Source organism: Botryllus schlosseri, chromosome 5, assembly GCF_051294905.1.
Source record: "Botryllus schlosseri isolate E-star chromosome 5, Bs_hap1, whole genome shotgun sequence".
Classification (NCBI taxonomy): domain Eukaryota; kingdom Metazoa; phylum Chordata; class Ascidiacea; order Stolidobranchia; family Styelidae; genus Botryllus; species Botryllus schlosseri.
The window spans coordinates 11,259,397-11,274,286 of NC_137240.1; the positions used below are offsets into that span (position 1 = coordinate 11,259,397).

Genomic DNA, 14,890 nt, shown 5'->3' on the forward strand with positions numbered 1-14,890 from the left:
CGATACGTCGGTGTAACCTATGAGAGCAATCAGTCATTCACTGATTGTACGTTTCACTGATCCTCCATTGTTACATCACCAATAAATTGACCGCTAACGACACGATCACTGCCTACGATGTGGTAGCAGTAGTATCGATGTTTCTTAGAAGGCCCAGTGCTTACATTGCGCAGTGCTCACCTTGACCAACACTCTTACATGATTTAAATCGAACGAATATAGTTTATGCCCGTATATTCTCACGGATGTGTAGAGGGGTAGTGCCTATTGTAGCACATCAATTTGTTCAACTTATCGAGTCTTCATATTCGATACTCTATATTGGCTAATAAAATCAGACTGTAGCATGTAGAATGTAGATATACAGTTACTCTCGTATTTTATTAGCAGTTCTACGTGTGTGTGAGCGACGCAACACCTTTTTGCATGTATATTTAACCTTATATTCGTTATTTGATTCAAGATAAATGGCCAATGAATTTGTCAATCACCCAGTTAGCAAAATGTAATGACGTTGCGTCATCACTCATACTTCGAAAACCCAATTTGACTTGAATCGTGACTTGACTCGTGACTTGACTTGACTTGACTCGACTTGACTCGAGTCACCTCCAAAAATCGAGTGACTTGACTTGACTCGAGTCACCTTTGAATATCGATTGACTTGACTTGACTCGAGTCAAAATGTGCAATGACTCGAGATGACTCGTGACTCGAAGGTAGTGACTTGATCCCAACACTGCCAAACCCTACTGTTTCGGATTTCAAAATGTCAAGCACTGTTGTCCAAGGGACCGCACAGTGAGTTGGTGAGTGCGCGCAGGCTCGTGAAAAATTAGAGGGAACATTGTTGAGCACCCTGCCGAGCCAAAGACCGGCCTTTATTTAGCTCAGTGCTTTCAACGGAGTGCTGTTTTTGTCTCGTCACGCATCGAGTAACGGGCGGGTTAAAGTTCACCAACTACTTTCGCTCATCAACGGCGGTACGTTCAATAATAAATAAGTACATTGTCGATCTACTTTAGTTGATTCTGACTTGGTTTCTCCTGTGTCCTTTTTGGTCGACCAACAGTGCGGAGATCATGAAAACTGGCGTTGATGCCATGAATTTAGCGAGCGAAGACTCGTCCAAGAGGTCCATGTTTGTCTTTCGTGGTATTGAATACGTTATTTCAGCGACGCCCGATGGCAATAATGGGAGAACTCTTGTTGTCGAAGCGGAAGATAAATTGACAGCAGACCAATGGCGCGGAAAATTTGATGCGGCATGTATGGTTATTTTTCTACCAATCCTGGTTATGATTATGTGTTGATAATTATTATTTACTGCCAGCCCTATACTGGAATCTCGGTACGTTTTGCCTAATATAACATGTGAGCAGCGTTGATTCTCCAAGTCCAAGAGTAATTTACCAAGAGTACGGAACACCGATTCCATTCAGGACTACCAATACTGGTAATCCCCTGGCCCTGGTTGTATTGTAAATTTTTAATCTTGAAGTCACAAGTCAATCTTACTTTTATAGTGTTAAATCAAGACAAGTCCAGTCATTTACAATTCACCACCGAGTCGATTCAGGGTGCAAAGGTTTGAGTCCAAAGCATATAGTCTTTTGATTTGAGTCCACCACATCTATATCACTCTACTTGGATGATATTACATGCCTTGCTATCATAACACACCAATTTTCCTCAATGTTAACAATTTCTGGCCCTATTCGAATAGCGACAATCTCACAATTTGGGGAACCCTGAAGACTCGTTTGGAAATTGGCGTTATGGTTAAGACTGTGGTATTAAAATGAATTTGCACTTTGAATTAATGCAACATAATGAAATTCTATCAAATCTCATAACTCATGTTTGATCATGTCTACGTGATATATTTTCAGACATTGAAGAGTTAACAAGAAAAACTGGCAATTTCAAACAGTTTCCAGTATTCGTATCGATGCTACAAAGTGCTCTGGAAAAGGTGAATGCTTGTGTTTGACTTAAGGCACGGCCACTCCGTTCCTAAACATGTTCAGCTTTGCTTCAGACCATCGCTGGGCAAATTTTCTCCAGGCGGGCTAAATGAGAAGTAAAAAAATAGGTTTCGGGGTGCGCGAAAAGTTTAAACTATGTTACGTTGCGTATTTTATTTCTAAATTGAAAACAGTGAAGTACATTATTAATGTTGACGCAAGCTGCTAAGTGGACGTGTTATAATATAATTGGGTAATGAGAAAGTGAGGATTAATTTGCAAAAAATATTTATTCATGCAGTGACATTATTCAGTACAATGCGAACACTATTATCGTCTCATTCTCAATCACATTAACTCACGACCGTAATTTCTATTAGGACGTCAAAATGTTGTTTAGAGACCTTTGCTGTAGTTGAGTGCTCCAAATCTTCTCGAAATGTGACCCTTCACCCTCCACCTCCCCTCTTTTGTATCATGCCTGTTCATCCTTGTTGATTACGCTATTTATGTGCACTGATAAACTTGTTTTACGGATTATGGATTTGGAAACTTATGACGTAGAGACAGAGTTATTCGCAATGTAACTTTGACTTTTGACTTTGATTGTCATAGCATACTTTGCTATATTTACGACATAGATAGGCTACATATGTACATAATCATGGTACCAAAACAGACAGATAGCCTTGAAAGTAAACACATTTACGGTTCAGTTTATAAAGCATATGGTTTTAGTTCACACATAGTATTCAAAAGTTAGGTTTTACGTTCTAAATCCCAAGGAACTTTTCACGGGCCGAATTAGGCCCACTGACCGTAAAATGCCCTGCAGTCAGACGTATTGTTGCTGAATTTAAAGTATAGCAAACGCAGCATAGCATACACGACAAAAGCAATTACACTCAATTCATTAGGATGTCTTGTCACTGTTTCCACTTCTAGCAAATTCCCTTTCGCTGGAATCGCTCTAATCTTTTACTTCTCACTGTCACAGCTGGTGCTCATCACAATAACAGTAGGCCTACTTTGAGCCACGCTATTTACTTTTGACGGTTTAGATTTTATCAATTAGGCAGCAGTATTTAGGTAGGTATGCATCACTTTTTAATGTGGAATTGTCAGAATGAACATCTGGGCTACGTACTCCCTGTATTACGGAAAAAACATTTATATAATTTTGAAAACTGCACCATTTTGTAGAATTCTACTTGTCGCTATGATGCATATTGCATTGTTCGAAGCTGTAGGCTATTGACTAATTATATTCTGTGTGTGTTTCATATCTATAGCCACATAATTTGTGCACTCCTTTGACTACTACACTGTTCTCGTATCATAGTCAGATATGAATATATCGTAACCATATCTGCTGTTGCAGAATAGCGATTCTGTGATGCTCGATTTACTCACTTACTCTGATTTGGAATTATTACGCGACCGCAAGGCTGGCACAGCCGGGAGACCGAGTCATGCGTCTCAAGCCTTTGTTCAACAAAATAAGAGATACCTCATCCTGATATACTCTGTCGAATTTGATAGGTAAGTGCGAGACCAATGGTTGTATATGTCGTTTAAACTGGGATTGTGAAACCTGCAGCCCGCGAAAAAGCACCAATTTTTAATACCCTTCTGGTATGTTTGATCTAAGCTCAAGTTGGATTATAGTAGTGAAATGACACTAAAATCACAGCAATAAGTATACATGAGGCTGACTTCTCTCGTGAGTATTTAGATAGCCTGGAAGTTTTTTTGAGCTACGCATGATTTGCCTTAAGATACGATTGCTCTGTGTAGTGCGATACCAAATTTTGAATGACAAGTCTCACCATCACCATTTTGAATTGCTAATGAGGCGTAATGATGTGACATTTCAGCCTCCTAGCATTGGGAACATGTTATGTCGGATTCATGTCACAACCTTTATTTAGTTGCATATTAGGTGACCTTCTATGTAAAATGAGTATCAAAACCGAAAATTTCAGTCATCGCTTATAAATGAGAAATATGTATTCTTGCTGATCCAGAATTCACTATCCACTGCCTCTCGTGTATCAAGGAAAGCCGGATCCCGTCCAGTTGCAAAACATGGTCCGGCGGTTGCATGACGAGATTAGAAAGTTGAAAAGCGCCACGGCCACGTCGACTTTGCAGGACGAAGATTACGTACAGCTTAAAGAAGAGTATGTGAATATATAAATGCGCCGACAAATATTTCCTGTTAACGTCCAATCTGAAAAATCAAACTCTCAAGTGGAGTCAATACACAAATTGACTCGGGTCGAGTCATTTTATGCATTTGAAAAAATGACTCGAGTCATTATAACCCTGATCGGCGCACTCTCAATATACTAATGGATGTTCCTTCCATTCTAGCTACGAAGAAGTGTTGCAGGAGAAGAACTATCTCGAAAAGGAGCTGAATACTTTGAAAATGCAGATGAAGGACAACACAAGTTTTACTATTTCAAAAGAGGTGAGAGTGCTTCGTTTGCAGCTGGTGGCAGTTCCGTGACCGAGATTGATGTCCATCTATCTGTAAATCACCTACAAATTCTATTCATATCGCTTTTGACCTCTTGTACCACGTAACATCAGTGAAATTTATCTCCACCAGTACCGGACGCGCTTGTTTTTCCTTGTCATGGTGAAAAGATTGATTTCTTTAGTTAATTATTATTGCTTTCCATTGTATTTTACTTATAGGTTGAAAAGATATATCAAAATTGTTTTTTAACACTCTATTAGCTTAGGACAGCTAGCTGTGTGTCCTTGTGTAATAGCGCATTGGTCTTTTTAACATGACTCAAAAGTAATCGAGCTAAATTATCGTGACCTCATGTAATTTTGTATAAAACATTATGTGATTAAATTAGCAGTCGGTATTTTCTTGCGAAACGATACGAAATTTGACACATGAAACAATGACTAAGTGAAGGTGTAAACAATTAAACACAGCCGAACTGCAAATGAATCATGGAGGAGGGATTAGCGCAGCACGATGGGTGCACGGATTCAATAGCGCTTTGTTTCTTTGTCCTACATTTGTCTGTAACAATGTTGATTTTCACTTTTCAATGCGAATTTGGGGATCCTTGTGTTTGTACCTATAAATACCATCTCGTATTGGAGTCATTGCGGTCATTGCGCCTCAGTGACGATGAATGAATACCAATCAATTATAATTAAGGGTTTTTATTAATTTTACTATGTTTGTAATCGTGGACTTTAATTTACTTTGAACTTGGAATACTGTACGACCCAGGCTCGTGGTCCGTCTGTGGACCCCTGGGTCAGGGTCGGCGGTTCTGAATGAAATCCTGAATTTGCAACCCTTGAGCATTCTGGTACGTTTCTGCCACGTGACGGAATGTGTTTCGATAGACATGGCGTGGTGACCGTGTCTTGACTCGAATCTAATGTATTTGCAGGTAAGGGTGTTAAAGAAGGTAGTACAGAATCTGGAGCTGGAAATGGTGAAAGAGAAAAACCGTTACCAGCGGCTCGTCGGGAAAAAAACAGCCGAAATCAAAAGACTTTCGATAGAGGTAAGTTTCTAGCGCAGGCCGGTTTATGTCGGGTGGAGTTTTCTGCACTATAGGAAAGTCTAATTTTAGATTGATTTACCTCCCCAATTTGACCCCAAGGAATGATTGTAAAAGGCTGAAATGTACATAGTATAGAAAGTGAGGCACATATAACTCGCACAGCCGTTTTTAACGAGCTTGACTTTGTATTCGACTCAAATTTGATCTATCAACAGCAGTATCTTCCCACCTTTAAAATTCTTGTTCTTTTATTGCTCTTTTATCGGTAGCTGCAAGAGCTTCAGGCGAAAGAGCGGACTCTGCAGATCCGAGTGAAAAGTCTGACGAACGAACTCGCCATCTACAAACGAACGTATGTCGTGCTGCTTTATTATCGCCATGTTGTCGTCGAGTCATGCCTGTCGACATCACTGAATATTATTTTTCCAGTAAATATTTCTTGTCGTGTGTCAAATCTAGACCTCCCTGTACATCAGGATTTCAAACTTGGTCTGCATGGATCCAGAGCAACCAGATTGTTATTGGATTTGTGTTTTCTCCAAACTGCGCTTGGTCTTGCGTGTGATATTTCTAATTACTAATTTTGCAGTGACTTCCTTCAATTCATTCCAAATACGACTCCCACTTGGCCAACAAAAACACCCCAACTCTGACTCCAACTCTTCAGCCCTTGACAGAGCACGCGAGGACCACTATATTAAAGTGGCACTGCGCTCTGAATATGCTGCGGTCTCCAATTTCAGTCGAAGCGTGAAAATCACTTTTGCGGAAGCCATTTACCTCCAAAAGCCACAGTACTCTAACTGCAGTAAAAGATTTTCACTAGTGATCTTTTGCAAGTCATGAATCTCTGTGGTATCTAGGTCACGCATCGTCGCTTGTTAAAGGTTTGCGAAACTTCGGGCACACGTTTTTCACTGTTGTGTGTTCTCGACACTATTCGGCAGTCGCACAGAACGACTTTGAGATGATTGTCTGCCGATGTTGTGAAGGAATTTTGTACAGTAGTCACCTGATATTATCCAGCAGTGTTGCAAAGGCTTAAGAAGCAATGATGCGTAACATCCATGATGACGCGCAACAGGAACACTCCTGAATACTCTTTAGATAATGTAGATGATGGCTTTTTATGTAAAATGATTGCCACGAAAAACTTCACACTTTCAACTAAATTGAGACTGTGTCGTATCTAGATCGCAGCGCCTCTTTAAAATTTGGATAAAATTAAATTACCAGCATTTCACTCTGATTAGTTTATTTTGACTACTGGAATTAACTAGTTGTGCGAGTCTGGTCGTAAGGGCTCTTGCTATCTTTCTACATCGTTCACAGCCGAAATCCGATGACTCCGAAGAGAAGTTCAGTTTCGAATAGCGCCAACAGAAGCCGCTCCAGGGGCGTGGCGAACGTGTCGTCGCTATCGCTGAATCCGTCGGCCGCGCGAAACCGTCCGCAATCTCGGTCTCGCGAGCGACCGGCGAACAGATCGGCGTTCTCGAATCGTTCCGCATCGTCAGAGAGAAGGCCGCAAAGTTCCAGGTGTGAATCATCTTACGGGCGCGTGTTTCTGTCGTATTGAAAATATTCTTGTGGTGTCTGGGCCAGGAAATGACCGACAAGATAGCATAATGGTGGAGTGTCTATCTTCTTGACCGGTAGGTCGTGGCGTCAATCCCCGGCCGGGTCAGACTGAAGACCTGATGAGTAAAAGTGGTATCCATGGCTTCCCCGCTCAGCATTTTCGGGATAGCACGAGGGGTGGTGCAATACTTGGAAAGCCTTACCAGGCTATTTCTGCACCTTCCTTGTCCAACGGCATATGCCCTGCCCATCATGCGCACATAGAATGCATATGCATGCACACTGGTACAGATGGTGTGTAGGCCTTTGTAGGGTGTATCATGAGTCAATGTATATGCCACAAAACTTCAAGGACAAAAATATACAACGTCATATTCCAGGGGTTGGCAACCTTTTTTTTTCCTTTGCGGACTGGTTTTGAAGCAAAATTTTTTCTATGGCCGGTCTACATAGTCTACAAATGTTCAATTTTGAAAATGTATTGCAGCTCATACACTGCAACCTGCAAGGTCACTGAAGCAGTGGTTGATAAAGATCACTGATAAAAGTGAATAAAAAATCGAATTAATCTGTTCAATCGACTGGTTCTTAACCTCTAATAATATGGCGAACCCTTGCACTAATCCGCAAGCCTTCAGCGAACCCCGAGTTTGTGCCTATTCACAAAAACAAAAACCCACCACATTGCACGTCAAATGCATTACTATAGAATTCTGATGCACAAAATGATCCTAATGAAAATTTGCTGCAAATACATGTAACCTTTGCTGTATGAGTCAAGTGTGTGTCCTGACAACTGGCAAAAAATAGTGTTTTTGAAATAGGCCCCCTGAATATGAAAGGTCAGCCAGCCCCAGTATAAATCATATCATATATCCAATTCAATAAGTAAACAAACCTCTACAACCGATTTCAGATCGTATTCAAGAAGCAGAACACCCAACCCGCGATTTGACCCGACGTCTTACGTTGAAGCAAAACGCAGGAAACAGAGGGAGTCCGAAGAAAAAAGGTCAGTGTCTGGGCGAGCTGGAGCAGCGGTACCCAACTTGATTCCTCTTCTCCACTGGCCCTAAAAATTGACAGCCCTTCCCTTTTTGAGTTACGCTGTTCTCACGGGGAAACAACACAACCTTAGTTTGTGCTGTCACCGATTTAACATTGTAATCATTTTTGACAGTGATAATTATTGAAATGGAGCGCGGCTATTACGTCTACAACATATAACCAAAGGCAGTCACAGTAACTCTAGTACTTGAACTTCTTGGAAGTATTCAAGTAGATCTGCCTACCTGCTCTAGTTAAAGTGGTTATGTTTTTAGGCTGCAACCCTAACAGAGCTTCTCTGAAAGTAGATTTGATCAAGCGGTTCAATGAGATCTAATCGACTTCTATTATGGTTTGTGGATCGGCCTCGAACTTACTTCAACGGAAGTGTAAAATAGGTATTTTCAACTGCTGCAAGTAATCTACTACAAATAGATGTAATTTTGCCTGCACGCTACTCTCAAGCGTAGTATGATTGTTAATTGTAGGCTATGTTGTGGTGTTGAATGTACAATGTTTTATACCCAGAGGGGGTCAGTAGCTGTTACTTTTATTTTTTCAAAGTGCTGAAGTAGGTTTGCACTATATACTTAAAGGTTATAGACTACTTCCACTTTTACTTAAACAGTCTGTAGGCAAAATTATATACTTTTTACACTTTGAAGAGCTTCTTGTAGGTACAGAAATTCCATGTACAATTGAATAGTATATTCCCGAATATTTTTGGCTATCACTCGTTAGGGGTAATCGTCAGCAACTAGTAGAGAATTGGAAAGAACATTTTATATCGACAATGGTATCACAAAATACGAAGTCGCCAGCATGAAATTTCCAATAAGAGAGCCTTCAATGTACTATTTTTAGATGGTATACGAGCTCCTTTTGTTGACACAGCCTTAGGTAGTGTATTTTGATAAAAGTGGACTACAAGGCACACAATGAAAGTGTGACACTCAAGGTTTTGAAAAGTTTGTAGTTTTGTGATAAGTCTGCATCTCATCTATGAGTGAGATTGTAATAAGAACGTTTAAATAGCCCCTGTATTACCGGTAACTGAATATATTTTCAAAGGTTGTACCTATTTGCAGTGTCAGATGTCGTGTAGACCAGTGGTTCTCAACCGCCGGTCCGCGACGTCATTCCTGCCGGTCTGCCAGGGATATTACAATTTTATACCTCAAGTTCAAGTAGCCTATGCGTTCGGTCGCAGTGGATAATGAGCAAAGGTAGCACGAGAAGAATGGTTTGACTCCGAAACGCTTCTTAACTCGATATCGTCGAAGAAAAAAAATATTATTCAAGTTGATGTGGTCGGTTAAACCCACGACCTTTGGCGCGAAAGACTGTAAACGACTCACAGCGGTAGCACGTTTATCTGGACGAGGCAATTTTACCTCAACTCAGCAGACTGACTACCATAAAATCACATGGATGCCGTCATGAAGATAATTTATTACGATCAAAACCCTCTTAATGTCGCTCTCTAGCACCATATAATTGCAAAAAGCGGTTGCATACTTTAGATTTTGGCTTCATTTCAATTTTGAAAGTTCACCGGTCCGCCAGACATTTTTTGAAATTTTGCCGGTCCTTGAGATGAAAAAGGTTTGAGAACCACTGGTGTAGACGCATCTTCCAATTCCGAAAGTAGCCACCTCCGATTAACTGTTGAAAGTATTGCGATTTTGTATTGAGTAGTTTCCATACCTTTGCTCCTTCTGCTTGAGGAGTGCTCTTTGACCATCTCTGGTCGTGACACAGAAGCTTGTGTCAATTGCTGTATTTTGTTGCACCTTTAGGAAACGCCGACTTCTAACCAAATACACGCCGGGGTCGGAAGAAAGCGAACGTGGCCGGTCAAGAGCTAGGGTCAATCTGTCGGGTCGGTCAGGCTCCCGGGACTCGTACCGTTCCATACTGCGTGACAGAAGCTCTTCCTTGGAAAGCAGGAGATCGTCGAACGGGTCTTACACGGCCAGGCGCAAGTGAGTCTACCTCGTTGTTACAGTGTTATTGTGGCTGCATCAATCCCACAGCAAACGCGGCTTGGTGTTGTGTTCTAGAGTGTATCAGGATGGTATTTGAGAGCCTAAAACATGATTAAGTTTGTGGAAATTGATGTTGTTGTAATTAATAATGAATTACCTGTGTCAGCTTATATTAGGATTGGGCAAAATAGAACACATTGAGTGATTCGATTCTATGAAAGGTATTAAGATTTGAGTCGAGTATTAGAGTACAACTCACGATGAAGCATATATAATAAGACTGAAGTTGAAACATGTACCTTTCATACGATCACAAGAAAGATAATGCCAGTTACATTTGAGAAAGTGAATTTGTTTTTTATTAACCATACCTATGGCGTACACTATGTGATAACGCTTTTGTTCGATCGCTGCTCGAAAATGCTTCAATGACGGCAAAATTTAAATAGTTCTTTGTCGAAATGGGCTAAATTTCGGTAATCGAAAAATCTGCTCTTACCCCATGACTCAAATCATTACAATGAATAGGCCGACTCAAGTCATTGTGCCCTGCCTGACTTATAATTCAAAAAATAATTTTGAATGATTCCGAACTTGACCAAAGTATTCTTTTACAAGAGACGTTATGAATCGGAAGAAAAAATCCGCCGTTTTGGCGACATGTTTCTGGTGTAGCCTCTCGACTGTTAGTATCCTCTTATAATCATTTCTAAACGCTGTCACATGGAGAATTCACTCATGACGTTGTCTTTACAGACCTAAAGTGGCGTGGGATTATTCAGTGCCAAAGAATCGTAATTTGAGGAAACGTTCCAGCACGCCGGACTACGAAAGGGGCGAGGTGGCGGACAGTCGATATTCTATCGGCGGCCAAGAGTACAATGACAATATGGCGGAGATTGACGCCAGGCTTAACGCCTTGCAGCAGTACATGCACGAACTCGGGACGTGTAACTGAGCGGGATCCTCGTTTTATCACCAGAGTACTTGCGGAGCGCTGAGGGAAAATTGAGTGCGAGATGGATACGATTGCTGGCCGAAAAAATATTCAAATTCTGACCGGTGTCATATTGCACATTTTTAGTGCACACGTAAGTATTTGTGCCCGAATAAGTCAAAATCAGGCAGCTACAAATATGGTGCATCAACACGTTGACGTTGTGGTGTGGTTACCGTCGATGCCTATTTTTGCATTGCACCATACGCCAACAACATTAGAATGTGTCTTATAGATACGCGATTTATTTTACCGCCCGACAATGTTTTTATAAGGTCGATTGTAAAATCTTTTCGTGTGTTGTGCACGTCTGCTATCCAGCAGTGATGTCATCAGTGCTTTTGGTTCATCCAGTTCGCAGCAGATCTAGAGAACAGCATCACGAAACACTACGAGCTCCGTGAAAACTGGTTAGCATTACTGGGTACTACTATTGCATTTGTGATTGAATCATCTGAAAGAAAATAGGAATCCAACCACTTGATGTTTTGATACTTGCCTGCCAACACTCAAACTTGATTTTCGCCCGTTCGGACACTTTTGCCTAGTCCCATCTGACTTACATCAAAAATCATAATTGAATCGTAAAGTAATTGCAGCAAACCGGCTGCTAGCAGGCCGGTGTTTTCAGCCAAGTCCTTATTCAAGAGTAGATTATATTGAAATATCATTGATGGGTCGATATAATTGGCGACGCATATTTGCGTATTATTTTGCTACTTGAGTTTTAGATGCTTTCCTTTTAACAGTAGATATGTTGATATTATTTTTGCAAATAAATGGCAGTCATAATATTGCATTTTGAGTAATCGAAAGTAACGCTGCATTGGAAAAGCAAATCATGCTATGACTGGTGAGCACTGAGCAGGGGTTTCAAGGTACCTAAGAAGTCGAATGTCCGTCAGCATCACCTATTTCTGTGTAAGGTGATATCTATTCGCTGTAAACTTACGACTCCCAAATATGGTTCAAAATCATATTTTAAGTCGAGTTGTCATGTTTGGATACAGATGAAATTGGCAAGACCGCAGCAAACTTGGCGTCACTCAGTTACTCAGGTTAGAAGTGATGATGTGGTCCCTTTTCACGACAGCTAGAGGGTTCAGAATGCTTTGCACAGTAGAAAATTTGACTCCGAGTCACTTTATATTTCTCACACGAGCTTCATGCAATGTATGTAAAGTCCTGGTAGGTAATCATAGAGCATCTACCCTGGAATAGTTCAGACACTTTCAATGCAAAAGTCACAAGAACTAGAAACAGGCATAAAGTTGTTGAGAATAGTTTCGAAATCTATTATCAAACAACTCCGAAGATGCTCATGTCGTGGAAGGAATAAGTGATACAAGATGGCAAATAATGACAAATATTTCAAGTAGGGTTCACAAGGAGTGTGGGCTATCCATCCTTACAGCACCAACCCAAGAGTAATACGGCAACAAAAATGAAAACGAATGAACAGAATAACAATCACACTTTCCTCAAGACATTTTATGAGAAACAAGACATGATGCGTTGCAGTGCAATTGGAGACTCGATTATCGAATAAAAAATTATATTCTATTTTAACCGGTATTAGGTCACACTAACAAGTCAGGTGACTGTGGAACTATTGCCTATAATAAATTATAGATTTTGAAGATATGAAAAGTCACTCGTTCTTGAATTAAAAAAAGCTATTCATTTCCCACGTTGTACCCTTATCAACTCTTAGACTTGGAATCATTGGGTTTTTCTCCCCCATTGGTTCCTTGAATAATTTCAGGAGATAACTTGGCATATTGCGGTAGAGCAACGAGCGTCCGCTCGAATTCCCGTAACTTGGCATCTTGTTTCTCAATATGAAGTCCTAGATCGAGAATTTTCTCCTTCAGTTCCAATACACTCCTCTCGACGGCTTGCATTTTATTTTCTTCCTTCTTGGCTTTTTTACGCTCCTGCGCCGCGGAAATAGATTGATTCATTAATATCGCAACGAGTCCGATGCCGAACGTCACAGTGTTGGCGACTATCTCGGCGCCGAGTTCAACAGCGGCTTCTTCGCTCATGTGTGACGATTTCTCGATCTGGCTTTTGTCCCTACGAATTCCTTGCGTCCATAACCTCACTCGCACCGATTGCTTGTTGTAATCTGGAAAGGTTGAAAATTCTGTTAATTCCCGCAAACAAACGAATTTGATAAAGAAGAAAAATAAATGAGATCATATTTGTCTGTATAGCAATCTTGACATGAATCATGAAATGGGAAATATTTATCAGTCGGAAACTGTGGATGCCGATGCACTCTTTCCTGTTCCGAGACCGCAATACAGGTCATGGCATTTGATTAGAATGGCAGCTTCCCCTCGTACACTAGAGACAAGCATTATATATTTTCATGTTACGAACATAAGAATCATTGAAATGGTATGCCTACATGATACGCCTATGTACGGAAAAAGTCGATATATTTATGTCTTATGCTCTTGGCCCATGTCAACCTTCCGGTCTCATTTTTAAGACCACAAACCATGTCGTTTCTTGATTAGCGAAATTCGTCTTAAAAACAAGACTAAACAATCGAACGAATCAAAAACTGTCTCAATAAGCACAATATGCCTTAAAAGATGCGTTTTATTGGTCTGATTTTTAAGACCGAATGATTGTGACAATTTTATATGGTCTTAAAAAGCTGAATCAGTCTCAATTTGAAGACCTCACTTCATCAGCAAGACTGAAATTGCTGAAAATGAGACTAAATCATCCTCACGTCTTGAATTTGAGACCAAATTTGTCTATTTGTTTTATAAGATATATATAGAGATATTGTAAAATACGAAAATTAAATTTGGATTCCCTCACATTGCGCCATCGGAACGAAGACTCTGTCTTTCCAAAATGGACTTTTTGGAACATTCTTCTTCAAAACATTAACGAATGGCTTCGAGGCAGCTTTGAACAGCTCAGGGATGAACTTTGCGAGCGGGACACCCAGCACCATGTCTTGAACTCCTTGTGCCGTACAGGCCTACAAGTTGCTACAACTTCGGGTTCACTACAGTGTACGTGAATATATATCATCGAGTTTCCGGTTCTTGTATTATCAGATTATTCACTACAGGCTCGGATCGACCAAACCAAAACACTACAGCTAATGACAGCGTTTGCACTCTGCGAAGTGCGAAGTTATCCCAGATCTCCTTTTCTCTCTCGTAGAGTATATACCAGAGATTATTCAAGCAAGACCGGATTTGGTTGGAATGGATTTTGTCGATTGATGTCAGTATAAAGCATACCGAATTTTGATCGAAGCATATTTTACGGAAATTCTCAATAACACTACAAAGTGTGCTGCCCTACAAACCCGAATATAAAAACAGCCGTTGATCTGACAACTTCTTTAATAGTGTCACGGTGCACACTTAATTTATTAAAATGCACTGGGGAACACCGTTTCACTTTCGATCAATCGCCATTGCCGGATTTCTAAGAAGGTTTTGCAGTACCGACTGTACTAAGGGATTGGTGCCGATATTTGTAATGTTTTTCCGCTGAATGGAGGAAATGAAAGGCTAGCGAAACTATATTCAACTGTTGAATAACCGTTTGCAGTTAACCTGCGATGTGTTTTGTGCTGCTGTTTCGAATTCTGAAATATTTCATTGTCAAATTTTGGATTGATTTGATTTTCTCCTGGTTCTGGCACGTATGCTAGTAGCGATATCGCAATAGCTAAGGTGAATGTTGAAAACAGGTGACGACAGCACCTATCGAAAGCTCCTT

General features: G+C 40.6%; 2 protein-coding genes across 2 annotated transcripts; one reads left to right on the plus strand and one right to left on the minus strand.

Annotated features, from left to right (window-relative positions):
• Positions 1-965: 965 nt before the first annotated feature.
• Positions 966-11,922, plus strand: LOC145439751 (centrosomal protein CCDC61-like). The gene is made up of 11 exons (XM_080317369.1): positions 966-1,269; positions 1,893-1,975; positions 3,349-3,509; positions 3,995-4,150; positions 4,344-4,443; positions 5,399-5,515; positions 5,785-5,867; positions 6,848-7,054; positions 8,013-8,108; positions 9,943-10,128; positions 10,888-11,922. Exons 1-11 carry the CDS (start codon positions 1,083-1,085, stop codon positions 11,087-11,089), a joined length of 1,578 nt encoding a protein of 525 aa, XP_080173495.1. The 5' UTR covers positions 966-1,082; the 3' UTR covers positions 11,090-11,922.
• A 333-nt stretch (positions 11,923-12,255) lies between these two features.
• LOC145439765 (optic atrophy 3 protein homolog) lies at positions 12,256-14,303 on the minus strand. Its single transcript, XM_080317390.1, has 2 exons — positions 13,970-14,303; positions 12,256-13,259 (listed from the first exon to the last, which is right to left on the minus strand). Exons 1-2 carry the CDS (start codon positions 14,106-14,108, stop codon positions 12,832-12,834), a joined length of 567 nt encoding a protein of 188 aa, XP_080173516.1. The 5' UTR covers positions 14,109-14,303; the 3' UTR covers positions 12,256-12,831.
• Between the last annotated feature and the right edge of the window lie 587 nt (positions 14,304-14,890).